Source organism: Apis florea, unplaced genomic scaffold (genome assembly GCF_048593485.1).
Source record: "Apis florea isolate Af1SG1 unplaced genomic scaffold, ASM4859348v1 contig_2897_pilon, whole genome shotgun sequence".
Classification (NCBI taxonomy): domain Eukaryota; kingdom Metazoa; phylum Arthropoda; class Insecta; order Hymenoptera; family Apidae; genus Apis; species Apis florea.
The window spans coordinates 3,719,895-3,739,062 of NW_028256665.1; the positions used below are offsets into that span (position 1 = coordinate 3,719,895).

At 23.1% G+C, this 19,168-nt stretch overlaps 2 protein-coding genes across 5 annotated transcripts; one reads left to right on the plus strand and one right to left on the minus strand.

Annotated features, from left to right (window-relative positions):
• Nucleotides 1-3: 3 nt before the first annotated feature.
• On the minus strand, nt 4-4,749 carry LOC100871319 (uncharacterized). Of its 2 annotated transcripts, none has more exons than XM_086907734.1 (8): nt 3,024-4,749; nt 2,864-2,954; nt 1,520-2,532; nt 1,219-1,429; nt 984-1,115; nt 621-912; nt 256-538; nt 4-182 (listed from the first exon to the last, which is right to left on the minus strand). In XM_086907734.1, exons 1-8 carry the CDS (start codon nt 4,386-4,388, stop codon nt 120-122), a joined length of 3,450 nt encoding a protein of 1,149 aa, XP_086763860.1. In that variant the 5' UTR covers nt 4,389-4,749; the 3' UTR covers nt 4-119. The 2 variants fall into 2 exon arrangements, with proteins under 2 accessions (XP_086763860.1, XP_086763859.1); XM_086907733.1 differs by having other exon boundaries at nt 1,219-1,432.
• Nucleotides 4,750-4,950: 201 nt separating this feature from the next.
• LOC100865091 (lamin) lies at nt 4,951-14,151 on the plus strand. Of its 3 annotated transcripts, XM_086907737.1 has the most exons (10): nt 4,951-5,126; nt 5,587-6,360; nt 9,702-10,014; nt 10,253-10,545; nt 10,626-10,820; nt 10,892-11,120; nt 11,246-11,467; nt 11,549-11,653; nt 12,216-12,271; nt 13,325-14,151. In XM_086907737.1, exons 2-9 carry the CDS (start codon nt 5,963-5,965, stop codon nt 12,237-12,239), a joined length of 1,779 nt encoding a protein of 592 aa, XP_086763863.1. In that variant the 5' UTR covers nt 4,951-5,126; nt 5,587-5,962; the 3' UTR covers nt 12,240-12,271; nt 13,325-14,151. The 3 variants fall into 3 exon arrangements, with proteins under 3 accessions (XP_086763863.1, XP_086763862.1, XP_086763861.1); XM_086907736.1 differs by lacking the exon at nt 12,216-12,271; XM_086907735.1 differs by lacking the exons at nt 12,216-12,271; nt 13,325-14,151 and adding an exon at nt 11,777-12,063.
• The last annotated feature ends 5,017 nt before the right edge of the window (nt 14,152-19,168 follow it).

Here is a 19,168-nt window from a genome sequence, read left to right on the forward strand (position 1 = left end):
ATATTATTTATTTTCCAAATATTTTATTGCAAAACATAAATGTAAAAAGTTCACACATTGCAATGTTACGAACGTTTAATAACACGAGTAGTATTAATTATAACAGAACTTTTTATAAATTAAACGTAACTGTTTTCTTTGTCCATTATATTTGAATTACTATAGCGTCGAAGTTTCGAAATCTGTTAAAAAATAAATTATGATTAAATTATTATTTTCAAATAATTTATTATTAAAATATAATTTTATATATACCAAATTTATCGGTTTTACTTTCTGAACAATTTTATTATTATCTCTTAATGGACTTCGTTGTATATTATTTCCGTTATTTTTAAAAGAAATTGGCGAATTTTTTTGTGAATTTGATTGTTTATATGTTGAACGTTTCGGAGATTCATATAAACGTTCATATTGATTAACTTCAAACGAAGAATTTAAACTTTTGTTTATAGGTGGAGTCTGTATTTTTGGAATACCAGATTCTGTTGCTCGGCGTTTAGGTGTTGTTTTCTTTGGAGATGGTAATTTAGTATTTCTAGAAAATAAATTATTTTTTATTGTTATATATTATTATTATATTGTTATAATATTTTTAGATATTATAAAATTAAATTTACCTTTGTAAATTATTACTCATTCCATTGTAATTACTAATATTTATGCGTGTAGTTACAGGTGAAATATCACAAGAAAAATTACGTTTTTTAGGACTGTTAATTATTTGTGATTGTGTTTTTTGTATTTTAGAATTTTGAGCATCTGGAGTTGACGAAGCAACTGGTTTCGCAGATCGTGATTTTTTGGTTAAAAGTTCATTGTTTGTGGAATTAGGAGTACTACTAATTATTTTATGAGATTGAGGTGGTGTTGTAGTTCCAATAGATGAAGTTAATTTTTTATTAATAGTTTCTGAAAAAAAAAATACATATTAAAGAGAAAATATAAATGTTATATTTCTTTTTTAATTTATTTAACTATACCTCTTTTTTGCATATTTCCTATAGGAAGAATAGCTTTCATTGGACCCTTTTTGTTTATGATATTAGTATTAACTTTTTTCTTAAATTTATTTCTAACTGTACTTATTGTAGAAGATTTTTCTCTCTGTAAATCTAATTAATAATTATGATTACCATCATATTAATTATTTATACATAATTAGTATATCATTATTAATAGTTTTAACATTATTTTAACATAAAAACAAATAATTACCTTTTTGTAGTATGTTTTTATCATTATTTATAATAATCTCTTTATTTGATTCTGGTTTAGTAAAACTAGGATCACTAGAAAATCGTTTTGTTATTTCTTTCAATTGAGATGTACTTTTGCTATTAAACATTGATAAATTAGATTCATTTTTAAATGGCGGTGTTTGAGATACAGATACACTTCTCCTAATAAAATTTTTATTATTTGATATCTTCTGTAACAAATATTATTAATTATTTTATAAGAGATTTTTTTTTTAGAATTTTACAAATTTTTTTAAAATTTTCAATTTTATATGTACCTTTGATTCTAAACTTAAACTTAATCTGTTAGTAGAATTTGATAAATATAACGATCGAGATTCATTTTCAAATTTTAACTTTGATTTCTTTGGAGTTTGTTGAATTTCTATATAAGCATTGTCACTTTTTGTATTCTTATCAATATTACAATTATTAGAAGTAAAATTTAATACTTTTCCTAAATTTTTAAGTACATTCAAAGTTGGATGTTTATCAGTCTGTTCACATAATAATTTTCCTATATTTGCAAGAAGTTCAATTACCATCTTTTCATTTATTAAATTATTTTTTTGTTTGTAACAATCATTATTATGAGAAATAATTTCATTTTCATCTTTTTCTTTCTTTATTTTTTCAATATATATTTCTGTTTCTGGAGTTTCACATTTTGATTTACAATTTACATTATTTAAGTATTTTTGATTATCAATACATTTATTTGCATTAAAGCTTTTTTCAAAAAACTCTGATTCTTTAATATTTTCCATCGAATTACCAGTCAAATTATTTTCTTGACTGTGTTCTATACTATGTTCTGCTACATTTTTTATCATATCCAAATTGTTACTTGATTTTTCTGGACTTTTTGCTAAATTATTAGTTGCATTAAGATAAGTAGTCAATAATTCAGTATTGTTCTCACAATTAATACCTAAAGCTTTCTCCAAATTTTTTACTAATTTACTTGCTTCTACATTATTTTCTGTTTCGATTAATTTTTTAAGTTCTAATAAAAGCGTTACTGCAGTAAAACGTTTTTCTACTAATATTGGTTCAACAAGTTCCATTTCTAAATCTTTTATTTTCACATTATCAATAAATTCATTTTTTTTACTTTTATTTGAATCATTACATTTATTCTCTGCGATTTCTACATTTTTTGATTTTGTATCTGTTCCCTCAGGAGACGTCGGCAAATCAATCAAATTTTCAACTGAAGTTTCATCATCAAAGGCTGGTAATAACTCTAATGTCCATAAAGAATTGTTTGTAATGAAATCATCCATACTTGCTAGATAGTAAAATATAAATTATCATTTAAAATTATTATTTCAAATATGTTTGAATTGTGTATAAATTAAATATTAATGTTACTTATTAAAAAATTTTAATATATTTAATTATTGTTTTTCTATTTTATATTTTATATCATTTAATCTCACACTAATTATTAATAATTATTACACTAATTTCTTTATATTCTAGTTTTTTAATTTTTATAATTAAACTTTTATATTTAAATCAATAATTTATTACATTATAAATTAATAAGATTTAGATTTTTGATAAAACAATCTTAATATTGTATTTATTATATTAATTGAAATAAAATGTAAACTTACAGCCTGAACTGGTTTTTAAAGCTAATTCTTCAAAAGTTCTTGCAAGAAGTTTTGCTTCTTGACGTATTGATTTGTTAATTTTATTTTCTTCCTGTAAAGTAAAAATTGGTAAGGAAATATTATATAATATAATTATTAATACATAGAATAAAAAACTTACAAGAAAAACAGAATCTGAAGATGTATCTGAAATGGAATTTTTACAATATTCTTTATTATTGTCTGGTGTAAATACATCAATATCTATTAATTTATTATTTATATCATATTTTTCATTTTTTTCTATGACACATTCTTTCATTACATTGGAAGAATTATGTGTAAATTCATCTTTATTATTCATACAACTTTCAATATGAGTTTCTGATACTTTTGCTTTCAATTTATTAAATCGATCTGTTAAATCAGATATTGAAGTTTTTATTGATATATTTGCTACTGATGTCATTAAATCCTTTTCTGTTGGAAACATAGATTTTACTTCTTTATTCAAATCCATGTTTTCATTTAATTTTGTATTTTGTGATTTTTCTGATGAACAGCTTTCTAAAAATGTACGATTCATAGTTCCATTTGATAACATTATTGATGAATTGATTGTTGAAGAAACAGAATTTAATTTAGGGATAGAAGAAATATTTGATAAATTTGAAATAGAACTTTCATTAGAATAACTTTTCAAAAATCCTTCATTCAATAAATCAAGTGAATTTGAAGAATATATATTAATATTATTATCTGAATCAATTCCTAAAGATTCAAATAATGATACTTGATGTAAATATTGTGATTCTTTTGGAGATATTGCTTCTCCTTGTGAATAAGAACGCCTAAATTTTGGAACTTTTAAAGTTAAATTAGAAAATGGAATTTGTTCAATATTTATTTTATCTTTCTGCATATGTAATGACATTTTATTTTGTAAAATAGATTTTATTTGATTTTTATTTGAGTTATTATCTGTTTCAAATAATATATCATTCATTTCAGATTGATTTAAAATGGATAAATCATTATCTTGAATTTCAATAATAGGTACATCTGATTTTGAATTATTACTAATATTAGCATTACTTACATTAACAATTATATTTTCATTAGATACTTTATTAGTAATTACATTGTTCGTATTTGATTTGATTGATAGTTCATCTGCTGTTTGATTCATTTTTAATTTTTGTGTATGTACTTTTTGTTTAACAGTTGAATTATCTGGTAAATCTAAAGAAAATGATCTTAATGAAGTCTTCTGTTTGCATTTTAATTTCATTGCTTTCTCTAAAGTCATTTCAAAAGGGTCATCTTTTTTTTGAATATATTCTGTAGTTTTATGTAATACCATATCAAAAGGATTATTTTCTAAACTATCACGTTTTCCTATTATTGGAGAATTTGGTTCATTTTTTCGAGTATTAAAATTCTTGCATATATCTGTAGGAACTGGTATTAGAGGTGATGCAAGTCTTGAACTTAATGAACCCTTTATGTCAGGGCTATTTAAATCTATAAGATCACACATTTTCATGTATTTTTATTTATAATATTTAGGATTTTCGTTTTTAATAATGTTATCTTTACGGTAATTAAATATTATTAAAAACATAGCAATACTTCATATTATTTTTATCATTTATAAACACCGTTATCATAACTTGTCAATGTATAATTTGTTTCTTAATAGATACATAATCTTTAAGATTTAAGATTTATTATTATTTTTAAGATTTATAAAATCTTATTAATATTTAAAAATCATTTGTATTATACGAATGCCACTTTGAAAATATAATTGTAAAAGAGTTTATTCTTTTATAACATTCACGAAATATTATCAGATACTAATTTCTATCTACAGTTATTACAGACATTTTAAAAATTTTTACTTTACTGCCCTCTAGTAAATATTTGAAAACTAAATGTTAAACGGAATTTATTTTATTTACAACGTATCTCAAAATAGTTTTAAAAAATAATAATAAATAAGTGCACAATTATTTTTAATTATTTTAGAAAATTGTTATTATTAAAATTTAATTTTTAACTTACAGAAATCATACAAAAAATAAATATTTTTTGTTTGTTTAAATATTATATTGGTTTAATTATATTCTTATGTCATTGTTATTCCAAATATTTTAGTCGTCATTTACTTCATAATAGATATCTACTATCCGAAGATAAAGAATTTTAATCGTTCAATATATTATATTGAATGATATATTTTTTATATATGAAAAAAAGAAATTATTACCACTACATTAAAGTAAGTAAAAATATTTTAACAAATATTACATCTCTTTTTTTTTAATTGAATTCTAATTTTAAACTGATATTTAGATAATAATAAATAAATAACTATTTTTAAAACTATTTTAATTATATTATTTCTATAATTAATTATATTATTTCTATAAAAACAATTTAAAAATTATTAAATAACAAAAAACTTATTATGATTTTTAATCGAAGATATAAGAATCTCGAAAGACTTTTAGATTCTTAATTTTTTAAGTATAAAAAAAGAAATTGATTTATATTTAATAATACTTTTATTTTCAAAATATTCGATCTCATTGTTATGTCAAATGTAAATACATTTCATAAGTTATATAAAAATTTATACTTAGAAAGAGATATAACATAATTGAAAAAAATTAATTTAATTAAAATAATTTTATTTAAAATTCATAAATAAAATTAAAGTTTTTTTTTTGTTTATATAGATTTTCTAGTAAAAATTGTTTTCAAGTTTATCGCATTTCACTAGTAGATAAATCTTTTCTTATTGGTGCGCACTTAGAAGGAAATGATATATGATTGGCTTACAAATATTGTATATACTTGGACATAACCAATCACATTACTTCATTGCGTTTACTAACGCAATATAAAGATGCACATAAGAAGATTGCTTCGTTAATGTTGGCGTCATCATTAAACAGTTCTTCCGTTGACTAAGGCAAGAGCATTTGGACTTCGGTAGTTTTTTTATTCGTTAAAAGCATCTTTTACAAGCACGGTGTTACTGTGCACTAAATTGATGATTCGATAGTGCAAGATTAAGTGATAGTGCAATAAGAGAACCAATTATTGTGAAAAATGTCAACGAAAGCAAGTAAGAAGACCACGGCGACGTCGAGTAGCAACGTGCAGTCGCCACAATTTACGTCAACACCAATTGGACAACGACCAGGAAGTCCTTTGAGTCCAACTCGTTATTCACGTCTCCAAGAAAAACAAGATTTACAGAATCTTAATGACCGATTGGCTTGCTATATTGACAAAGTACGGCATTTGGAATCCGAGAATTCTAGACTTACGCGGGAGGTACAGACAACCCAGGAGACTATCACCCGCGAAGTATCCAACATCAAGTCTATGTACGAACATGAATTATCCGACGCAAGAAAATTATTGGATGACACTGCAAAAGAACGAGCAAAACTTGAGATAGATACTAAACGATTATGGGATAACAATGAAGAACTTAAATCCAAGTGAGTCTTTTTTAATTTTTTTTTTAAATATGATAAAATAATAAGTAGCTTTGTGCAGCAATTTTTAAAATTCAGAATTTTGGATTGATAAAACTTGAGTGATATTTCAAAAGTATATTTTCAAATTTATTTGCAATATTTGTAACAAATGCTCATAGAATCGATAATATTAAATTCATAAAGACTCGTTTTCGTCATACCACCCACTAACAGCAAATATTTACAAAATATATATTGTTTATCTTCAAATGCATAGACAGAAAAAGAAACATAAACACTAATAAATAAAGGACATGAAAGTGTTATAATAACGTTTATATTACAAAATTTACTTTACTTTTTATTGCTTTTTATATATTAATTTGAAGTAGATAAAAAATATATTTATTATTTATTATTTGAAAAATATATTTATCTTTATTCTATAGTTTTTATTATCAAACATTCATTAAATATTATTTTCTTGTGAAAACTTCATCAATATTATTATAATTTAAAAAGAAAAAATAATTATATTATTTTCAATTTATATCTTGTACTTCATATGTATAAAATAAATATATAAGTAAAATAAAGTTTAACTACAATACACATTTTACTTGACGAATCTTGCAAACTTACATCATTGATAATAATGCGTCTTCCGTGCAATTCTGATTTCGAAGAAACGACATTAAAATTATTGCGAAATTTAAAAGTTAATAATAAAAAATTAATAAATTATAATCAATATATTTGATATATTTTTTTTAATTAATTAATATTATTAACATGTTTATAATATTTTTTTATAATTATTATTTTCGGAATTTATAAAAATTATTTTCAGATAATTGTTTATACATAATTTGTCGTGCATTTCTTTTTATGTATGTACTAGTATTTTTTTACTTCTTTAATTATGATTCATTGCATTTACATTTTAAAATTGCTGTTGTGCATATATTGAATGGATACAAACTATATAATGAAATGCAAATATTTTATATATGTATAATCAATTGCAAAAATTCATTGATACAAATTGTTTAATTAATCTTTCTTCATATGATGAAATATATTTAAGTACACTTATAAAACAAATTAATTATAATACATTTCTTAAAGAAATACAATATTATAAATATATGTAATTTTTGCATAATATCAATATCAATTTTCTTAAAAAAATATGAATATATAATGATAAACATTATATTTTTTATAATTTAAATATTTGAGTATTAAATATGAAAGAAATTTTTATATTAGTATACATTTAAAAATATATTAATTTAATGTAGAAATGGACTAGTAATTTATTCATAATTAGAAATATTTTATAGTTATAGTAATAATTTAATATTAATTAGGCAAATATAACAATAAATTTGAATAGCTATATCCTAAGAAAGCCGGTACTTCTGATTTGAAAATACAATGATTCAAATAAATCTATTCAAATATAATTTTAAGAACAAAAAATGAATTTTATAAAAGGCGGTCTCGTACAAAATATCAATCAGCAAGCACGATACCACCTTCACAAAAACGTAAATAAATAAACACAACAAAATTGATAGAACATATGAAAAACAAAGTTCAATAAGAACTTAATTATATATATAAAACTCAATTATAATGACAAATAATTCAATTGATATATCATAATATATAAATATTATATATATATATATATAGATAATAAAATTTCATCTATGATTCTTGTTTATTATTAAATTATGAATTTTATTCTATACTTATATATATAGTTATATTTGTTTAAATTCAATGGAGTTCTATAAAAAAGTTCAAATATTAAATCTACAAAATACAATGAAATTTATTTAAAAATAACATTAATTCTTTAAATGCATTACTTTTGTATCATTATCTTTAAATATTTTTTCAAAAATATATTATTACTATATAATACAAAACAAATTTATAAGAGTATTTATTTCATTGATAAGATTCATTACAAAGTTTTCGAATATTTGGGTGTGCCTAACTCGAAACGTGACGTTACTACGAGTGATTGTGTCACGTTTACTATGCGGCGGTGATGTCATTTTCAACCGCATGTATAACCTCGACTGAAAACATTGACCTCCTTTCGAGCAAGCATTGAGCAATCGATAAAAATACAGATAAAATCAGAAAAAAGCGGGAAATGTTATTTCGTTTAATAAATAAAATAAGAAATGAAAGATAATATTAATATATATATATATATATATATATATATATATATATATATATATATATATATTTCGTTTTCGTGTTTTTTTATATTTACATGTATGTGTGTTAAGGAAGATGGGTATATTCGTGTATCATATCCATGTTGTTTGCCGTTGATTATATATAATTTTGGTCTCCAGGTTTATTTAATTTTTTATTTTATGATTTGATATTTCATCAAATGTTGTAGTCAGTTTAAAATATAAAATTTGAAATAAAATATATTCTAAACTTTTATTTTTTCTTTTTTGCTTTATCACACTTTTCTCATAATAATTTAAAAGTGAAAAAGATTTTGTAAAATCTATTGTAATTATCAGTTTAATAAGATTTATATAAAATATAATTATATATGTTGCTAATATTGATTATTAAATAATTATAGAGAAAATATGCATTTGTAAAAAAAAATAAAATCGTAGAACGCGCATGCTTATATGAAAATATAAATTCAATATTTCTTTCGAAATAATTTTATTTATATATATTATAAATCCATTTTATTTTATTCACTTTTAATATTTATTGTAGTTATATTTAGTTATTTGTATTTGTTACAGTTATTTATAATATGTATCAATTAAAAAAAGATAAATAAAAATTAATTCAAATATTCATTTAAAAATTAATAAACATTGAAAGTGATCGTATAGAAGGATAAAATATATAAGTTGCATGTTGATATATTATATATTTTAAGGTAACGAAATATTAAGATGTTTCAAGACACCGCGGTAGAAAATAAAATTCTCGATGTGGGTCGTTGCCTGAAATAGAAACATGAAACTTCACCTCTTGCTCTCAACTGCCGGAATGTTTCAAACGATTAAAATTTTTTAATGGAAATATGTTGAGGATATGCATATGAAATATGATCATATTTTTTTTAATATGAAAATATATCAAATTCGATAAATAAATAAAGAATAACGTATGAGGAAATAACATATATACAGTGTTAATTTATTAATAAAGTTTTAAATTTTAAATTTCTAGATATAATTAAAATTAATTAACACATTATATAAATTATATTATATTAATACATTATAAAATTATAATGTATTTTATATATTTTTTAGCTAATATATTTTGTAAATATTTTTGTCTTTTTTCAGGTTAGATAAAAAATTAGTGGATTTACAAGTAGCTGAGAGAAACTTGTTATTATATGAAACACGTTACAATGATTTACAATCACAATTTAATCAATCTCAAGCAGAGCGTAAGAAACTAGCTGAAAGAGAACGAGAATTAGAACAAGAAGTAGAAAAATTAAAAGCATTATTAGAAGATGCTCGTAAACATCTAGGAGAAGAAACATTACAACGTATTGTTCTTGAAAATAATATTCAAAGTTTAAAGGAAGATATTAGTTTTAAAGATCAAATATACCAACAAGAATTAACAGAATCACGAACAAAAAGACAGGTTTGTATTTGATATTATATTTTAATATTTAATATCAATTTTAAAAAATAAAATTGTATATAGTTATAATCAATATATTAGTATATTGGTATAAAATATACATTAAAATTATTTTTATTATGTTCTTTAATAAATAATCATTAATAATAATAAATATTTTTTAATAAATCTAAGAATATTATATTATGATTGTTTTAAAATTATTTTTTACGATTTATTTATTCATGTTTTATTCTAGATTGAAATTTCTGAGATAGATGGTCGTCTTGCTGAAAAATATGAAGCTAAATTGCAACAATCTTTGCAAGAATTGCGAGATCAATATGAAGCACAAATGCGAGCTAACAGAGAAGAAATTGAATTATTATATGAAAATAAAATTAAAAATTTGACAGCTCATGCTCAACGTAATAGTGGAGCAGCAAGTTTAGCTGTTGAAGAATTAAGACAAACAAGAACAAGAATTGACACACTTAATCAAAAAATTAATGAATTGGAAGCAGCAAATAATGCTCTCACTGCACGAATAAGGTAATATAAATTAGTTGGATTTATATTTTGATTGGATATATTTAAAAAGAATTGCATTAAAATCACAAATTTTAATTTAGGGATTTAGAAAATTTACGTGAAAATGAGAAAGCTCGTCACGCAGAAAGTGTAGCATCTCTAGAAGAAGAATTAGCACGTATTCGTGATGAAATGGCTCAACAATTAAAAGAATATCAAGATCTTATGGATATTAAAATTGGTCTTGATTTGGAAATTGCAGCATATCGAAAACTTTTAGAATCTGAAGAATCCAGGTAATACAATTAATATTATTTATTATTACTTTATATTATTTTAATATCTACAAAAATTTATTTAATTACAGATTAAATATTAATCCAGTGCAATCAAGTTCAACAGCATCTAGTGGTAGAACTACACCTTCAAGACATACTCCATTAAGAGGTGGAAAACGAAAACGTACTTTATTAGAGGAAAGTGAAGAACGTACTAGTACTGATTATAGTGTATCTGGAACATCTAGAGGAGATATAGAAATTACAGAAGCTGATCCTCAAGGACGATTTGTAAAACTAACAAACAAAGGCAACAAGGTAAAATATTGAATAAATAATAAAATATTCAGTATTGTAAAAAATGTATAAATATGCATAATAATTTATTTATATTACATGTAACACTTTCAATTATGTTTTTATATTATTTTTACTTTTTATAGGAAATGGGACTTAGTGGTTGGCAAATTATTCGTAAGGCTGGTTCTCTTGAAACAGTATTTAAATTTCATCGAACTGCAAAGTTAGAAGCAGGAGCCACTGTAATGGTATGGTCAGCTGATATTGGTGCTTCACATGAACCACCATCAAATATTGTCATGAAAGGTCAAAAATGGTTTACAGCAGATATTATGACGACTATACTTCTTAATAACGAAGGCGAAGTAAGTATTTGTTAAATTTTGTCGATATTAATTTATATATTAAATATGAGCAATATTTTTAATGTTTTAATATTAAAATAGGAAATGGCTAGTTCAGAATGTAAAAGGCAACAATTGTCTACTTCTCTATCTCGACATAGGGAAAATTTGGGGTTTCGACCTTCTGAAGAACTACATCACCAACAGGTATGTTATAATATTTATACTTAAATATAATATAAAACTAGAAATCAAGATTGATACGTATTAATAAAATTTAAATATTATAATACTTGATTTTAATTACAAGTTTATTTTTTTTATCCACAGCTAAAACAAATATCAAAAAAATTATTTTTGTTTTTGGGAATAAGTATTAGTATTACTTATTTTTTAAAATATTTGTGTTTTATCAGTAACAGTTGTAATAAAAACAATGGACATATAAGTGAAAATTATCATAAAAATGATTTATAAAAAATTATTTATTAATTCTTGCTTTATAAATGTCCATACTTGGCATGAAAACATAGAAGTTAATTCTAAAATGATTGATAATTTTTTTATTTCGACAAGTTATTTGTTTTTTTTTAGTAGATTGATTAATGAAGACAATGTGGCTATAAAATATTTTGATTTGTTTTACATTTATTGCTTTACATGTACATTTTTTTTTAAATATTCGATTTAGATATAATATTAGATATAATATTGTAAATATAAAACAAAATCGGGATATATATCATCAACGTATCTTCTTATTCCATAGAGAAGATATCTCTACCCATATTAAGTGGGCGAGCGAACGCTTCTGGGTCGATTTATGTAAGTTGCTTTCAACTTATGGAACGTTAAAATAGTCGTCAATGATTAATGTCATTCGCGCTTTAAATTAAAGGAATTATTTGCTTTGTTTTTTCTTCTTCACAGCACATTATTTTCATGCTCACGCTTAACTAAAATTTCATAAGTGTTAAAAATAATATAATATACTTTGTTAAAATATAAACATCTCATTAGTTAACCACATTGTCTTTAAGATACATATTTAAATGATATATCTTTTTATTACTTATATAAATTTACATTATTATTATTTGATATTCTTTATTATTGGTATTGTTATTAACACAATATTATTGATATTTTTATTTAGTTATATTTATATCGATTAAAACGTTTAAATATTAAAACTTATTAACATATAATTCTTATTATTTTGTTGCTATTATATTAATTTACTAAATTGATTAAGATACATGAATGTCAATATTGTTTTATACAAAAAAATAAAAAAAAAAAACTTTTTAAGGAACTTATTTATAAAATATTTTTGGTACATGCATATTATATATTATTAAAATTTAATTAGAAAAATTTTAAAATCAATTAAATCAAATCAATTGATAAAAATATATCTAATAAATTTTATTATATATTATTTATATAATTTTTGTACAATACATATGTACTTTTATCAAATGATTTTATCATGAAATGTCAATAGAATATACATCACTCATTATATTCTATTTTTAAAACGAAAAATTAATTTATTTTTAGAACAAAAATATATCTATCATGTAGTATCTATTATCAATACGTGAATAAATATCATATACGTGCGGGTACATTTTCAAAACATGCATGTGTGTATATTTTTACACGTATGCAGAAATGAACGCACAACATTCATTGCTTTCATAAATCTTTTAATAAAAGATTAACATTCATTAATACTAGCTTAAGATTCTAATAAGAATAATTGTCGAATAATATTTGTAATGTCGTGTAATCATATCATATGCTAGTTGGGTTCATGTGAAGTGTCATCTTGATTTTTTCTCTATATAAGTAAAATTCTTTTCTTTGTTTCAGGGTGATCCTCAAGGAGAGGAATTTTGTCGCCTTATGTGAAAATAAGTTTATAAAATAATCTTAAGAATTCTAACAGCACGTTTTAAAAAAAAAATACTTGAAAAGATACAGAAAAATACTTGATCTTATTTAGAAGACAAGTCTCTAAGATTTCATTAATATAAAGAATTCATATAATGTCTTGAATGATATATTTTGCTTAAAAAAATAATAAAGAAGAAATTAAAAACAGAATACACAACACCATATTAGTACTTTATATTTATAGAAATATGTACAACATATGAGAAAATATTCTGTAATATAATGTTTAAATCAAATTTAACGAAACGTTTCATGACTATTGAAACAATTATTGCATTTATATATTTGCACTTCATATAAAACTTATTTGTCCATTATATCAGAGTTACTAGTTCATTGAATAAGAAGCACGAATAATTTTGTCAACGAGATCGAACTATTTTTGGCATACCATTTATTTTTACCTAGTCGTTATCGTGCCTTTTTAAATATAAAAGAAAGAGATCTTTTTTCTTAGTAGATAATATTTATTTTTAAGTACAAACCGGATGCAATAAGAGCGTGGTGCCCACAATATGTAACGTTCAAAAACATTTATTTGACAGGAAAATATTTTCTGATATGTACTATATATATATATATATTATAAGTTTTTTTTTTTATTAATGAATGAGATATCGGAATAAATGAAATTCTATGTTTAATACAAAAAGTATCACCTCTGTCATCCGGAACGTAATTTTGTTAATTGTATTCGACTTTATATCATTTATACTAATAATAAAAGTCTATAATTAACCATATTTATTATCTTTTTATGTTTTCTTGAGATTTTTACATATTTTTAATATAAGTGTATAGGTATTTTTTTTTGCATATTTTGTTGCTGTGTGTATGCATCTTCAAACAATATTTTATAAACATATATCATAATTTAATAAAAATATTTTTAAATATATAAATAATGTATAAGTAATATAAAGTAAAAAACGTACATATTGATAGTTAAATACAAACCATTATCTTTCAATAGACAATAACTGCTACATCAAGATAGGAAATTGTATCCCTAAAATACAGATTTTTTTTATGTTCTTACAAATATTTTAGTTATTAGTTGAATAATTTAATCATCATTATTTTATTACTTATGTGCTATGTTTTCTTCATATTTTATTGATTTTCTTATTTTCATTTTGTACTTTAAGTTGATTATTATTTTGCTACTGATCAATTAAAATTAAAAATTTATAAAATGTATTTTGTATAATTATATTATTGACAGAATCATTTACAAAAATCTTAAATGAATGTAATTATGTATATAGAAGAATATGTTAATAAATTCATGTATTAAAATTTTATAAAATTTTATATAAAATTAAATAAAATTAAATTTTATATAAAATAAAATGTTTAAAATTAAATATTTTTTATTTTGTTTAAATTAATATTTAATTTAATAAATATCTAATGAATTTTTTTAGATTTTATCAGATTTTTTTTTTATTTAGATTTGCGTATAAGACGCGTATTAGTTTATTATATTTTATCTCGATAAAATATCGTTGTAATTAATACGATATCTCGTATTGATAATAATTAATAAAGATAATTAATTTTATATTATTATAATATAATATTGATATTAAATAATATAAATAATAAATATATACATATACGTGAACATATATGAAAACATTATATATACACATATAACATATAAAAAATATTTATTTTTAACACATAACTAGTAGTACCATCTCTTTGAAATATTTTCAAACTTACCGTACATTTTTATCGATAGCAAAGTATATTCATAGTCTATTATATTCTAATAAATTTATCATTTATTTTTAATTAGAGATAAAACATTGCAAAACTTCTTCCATATAATTATTATTATACGAATAAGATGAATTTTATTTTAAATTTATATTTTTTAGATTTCTATATAGATATATATTTATTTCTATTGAATATATAGTTTATATAAAATATTTTGTTCTTCGTATTTAGATTAATAGATTAATATAATTTAAAAACAAAATTCATCAATTTTATTTTATTGATAAATATTCTACCTAACCTTTTTAAAATAATATTTTTGGCATTCAAAAGATGGCGCTGAAGATTAATTTTTATTCTATCTTTTCTTTACGTTTTATTTGCAACACTCAGGAGATGGCGCTAATTTCAATATTTTTAATCTATTTTTGTCCTTTTTCCATTATTTATTCTCTCTTTGAAAATAATTGTCGCATGATTTCAGACGAGATATGGGATGTCGACGAAATTAATACAAAATTTAAATTCATTAGAAAAACCTGAAATATAATCAGAAAAATATCTGAAAAGAACAATTAATATAAAAATTATTTACAATAAATTATACAATATTTACAATTGATCTTTACAATTATCGCAATTCAACTTAATATGGTAAAATATAATAAAAAATTACAATCTAAAAGGTCTCATCGCTGTCCATCGACGAAATCTTAAATTAACTTAAACTAAATCTTAATAACTAAATTTAAAATCTTATAAATTTGCAATATTCGTATCAAATATACCCTCGTTTAACTTAAGCAAAAGAACAAAATTTTAAAATGCTGATCATTTACATTTACAATTTAATTTAAAAAATAATCGTAATGTTCAAAAAAAAAAAAAAGGAAGTTGAAAAAATGAATGCTCAAAAGAAAAAGAAAACTGAACCAACAAAAAAATGAATAAAAGATGATTAAATACACATGGTCGATAAAAAAGAAGAAGAAACTTAAAAAATCAACTCCTCTGTCGCTCTCATATCACGACTTACATCAGTGGACTTACGAAAGTCGATGAACAGATGCTACTTGTCAGTCGTGACCAATCGAAGGTTACGACAGCGGCCTAATAGTTGAACATCTTATGTCCCAACGACACAGGAAGGAGCAAGGTATAAATGCTTGACCACCGAAGCCGAATTACGAAGACGACGTTCCACTACAAGATCTAACTTTGATCGAGTATCGAAGACACCAATCGATCAGAGCGTGGACTCTCAAACACCGGAAGTAGAGCACCGATCCAACGATTCCTATCACCTATTGCATGACACGAGATTGACTTGAAATAAGCGACGAAGAAAATATAAAAAAACCAAAAGGATAAATTGAGGAAGAAAGTAAAAAATTATATTCGAATAACCATAAGAATAGAAATTCGAGATGGAAAATAACGAAAACGAGAAAAGAGAATATAAAAGGGGAGTAAAAAAAAAAAAAATGAAAATTTTAAATTAGGGAGTATATCTTGATACGGATCTAATTTATATAATTTATTAATTTATTTTACTAATATCTGCAGTCCAGTTTAATTAATTAAAAATTAAAATCAAAATAATTAAATTATGCAAAGTTTAAACTGGACTGCAGATGTGCGTAGTTCTTGGCTTGCCATCGCTTTCCAAACACTATCATTGATAAAATATATTTGATATTTTTAAATTTAAAACTATTTCGAAAACTTTTTAATGAAATTTATTAAAATATTTTAATATAGAATTTTGAAAAAAAAGAATTTTGGAAAGCGATGCCAATTACCAGGTCTCACCAACGAGGAGGTGACTACGCATCGAGACCCACCTGAAACAAATAAGAAAAAACATTAAAAGTAATAATTAATTTGAATAAGTTAAATATAAAACATAACAAATAAAATGTAAAAGATTAATTGATGACAAGAGATAAATAAATAAAACGAAAAAATATATAAAAAGAAATATAAAACAAAATATAAAACAAAAAAACAAGATCGCTGAACAAATGATACTCATGACCAACTAAGGCTTATAAATCCCTGACCATCGAAGCAGAATTATGAAGACGACGTTCCACTACAAGATCTAACTCAGATCGAGTATTTAAAAAATAGCAATTGATCAGAGCGCGCACTTCGTGACTTCGATTAGCCACCGGAAGTGAAGCAACCGATTCAACAATTTTTGCCATCGTTGCATGATATGCGATTGACAGCGATGTGAAGAAGGCGAAATACCAATAACGAACTATGAAGAATATGAAAATAAAAAAAGAAATTAGAAAATGATTCAAATACCCATAAAAATGAGAAATTCGAGATGAAAGTACTAAGATAATGAGAGATTAAAAAAATTTATTTTCCGCTTTAAATGCACCTTAAAAACGGAATGCAGTTACAATAAACCTTTTTAATATAATTTATTGTACTAATACCTGCAGTCCAGTCTATCTAATTGATCAAAATAATTGAAGAGAATTATGCAAAAGTTTTTACACTGGACATGCATAATTCTTGATTTGTCATTGCTTTTCGAAGATTGGTATTGAAAAAATCTGATTTTTTTTGAATTTAGAATATTTCGAAAACTTTTTAATGAAACAAAATTTGTAACATAGAATTTTGAAAAAAGAATTTTGGAATGCCAATTATTAAGTCTCACCCAGAAGAAAGGATTACGTCTCGAGATCCACCTAAATCTGAAAAATAAATAACAAAACAAAACGAAATATAAAAAATTAATGATTAAATCAAACAAAATAATTGGATAAAATAAAAAACATGCAAACGAAATATCATATAAAAATTAAAAAATCTGAAACATAAAATAAAAATTAAAAAATCTGAAATATAAAATAAAAATTAAAAAATCTGAAACATAGAATAAAAATTAATTACATAACTTAATTGACACGCAATAAATTTTTACAAAAATCTTTCACATTTTTCGGCATGTAATATATCTATATCGCATATAAAATTCGCATTAATTATAAAAAATAAAATTGAAGACTAAGTCCCACGTCGTCCATCGTTGTCCATCGTCGTCCATCGTTGTCCATCGTTGTCCATCGTTGTCCAACGTCGTCCCACGTCGTCCAACGATGATACTTAATACTAACTTAAATCTATAGCTTAATACTAACTTAAATCTATATCTTAATACTAAATTTACAATCTACGTAACATTTCTATTAGTAACATCAAGAATATTCTCCTATAATTTAAAGCGAAAAAAGGAAAAATTAAAAATGCTAATTATTCATGTTAAACAAAACTACAATAAAAAAAAAAGGAGAGAACTTAAAATCTGAATGTACAAAAAGCAATCAAATGTAAGAATCAAAGAAATAATAAGCATTAGAAGAAGAACCTGGGACACATGATCAATGAAAAAAAAGAAGAAATTAAAAAAATCAACCCTCTCTGTCATCCTCATATCATGACTTACATCAGTGGACTTACAAGAGTCGTTGGACAATGATGACTACTTGCCAGTCGTGGTCAGCCAAGGGTTACGACAGCGATCTGGCAGAAGGATCGACTTACGTTCTGACGACACAGGAAGGAGCAAGGGATAAATCCCCGACCACCGGAGTCGATTTACGAGAACGACGGTTCAACCACGAGATCTAACTCTGATCGAGTACTCGAAAGTACCAATCGATCAGAGCGCGGACCCTCAACTGGCCACCGGAAGTAGAGCATCAGCCCAACGACTCCTACCACCGTTGCACGACACGAGAATCACTTGAAATAAGCGATGAAGAAAATATAAAAAAAATATATAAAAAGAAGAAGAAAATATAAAAAAACCAAAAGGATAAATCGAGGAAGAAAGTAAAAAAGTATATTCGAATAAGAATAGAAACTGAAGATGAAAAATAACAAGAATGAAAGGAGAGAATATAAAAAGGGGGGAAAAAAATGAGAATTTTTATTTTTCGCTTTAAATTAGGGAGTATATCTTGATACGGATCGCGGTTATTAACTTAATCTAAACTTAATCTAATT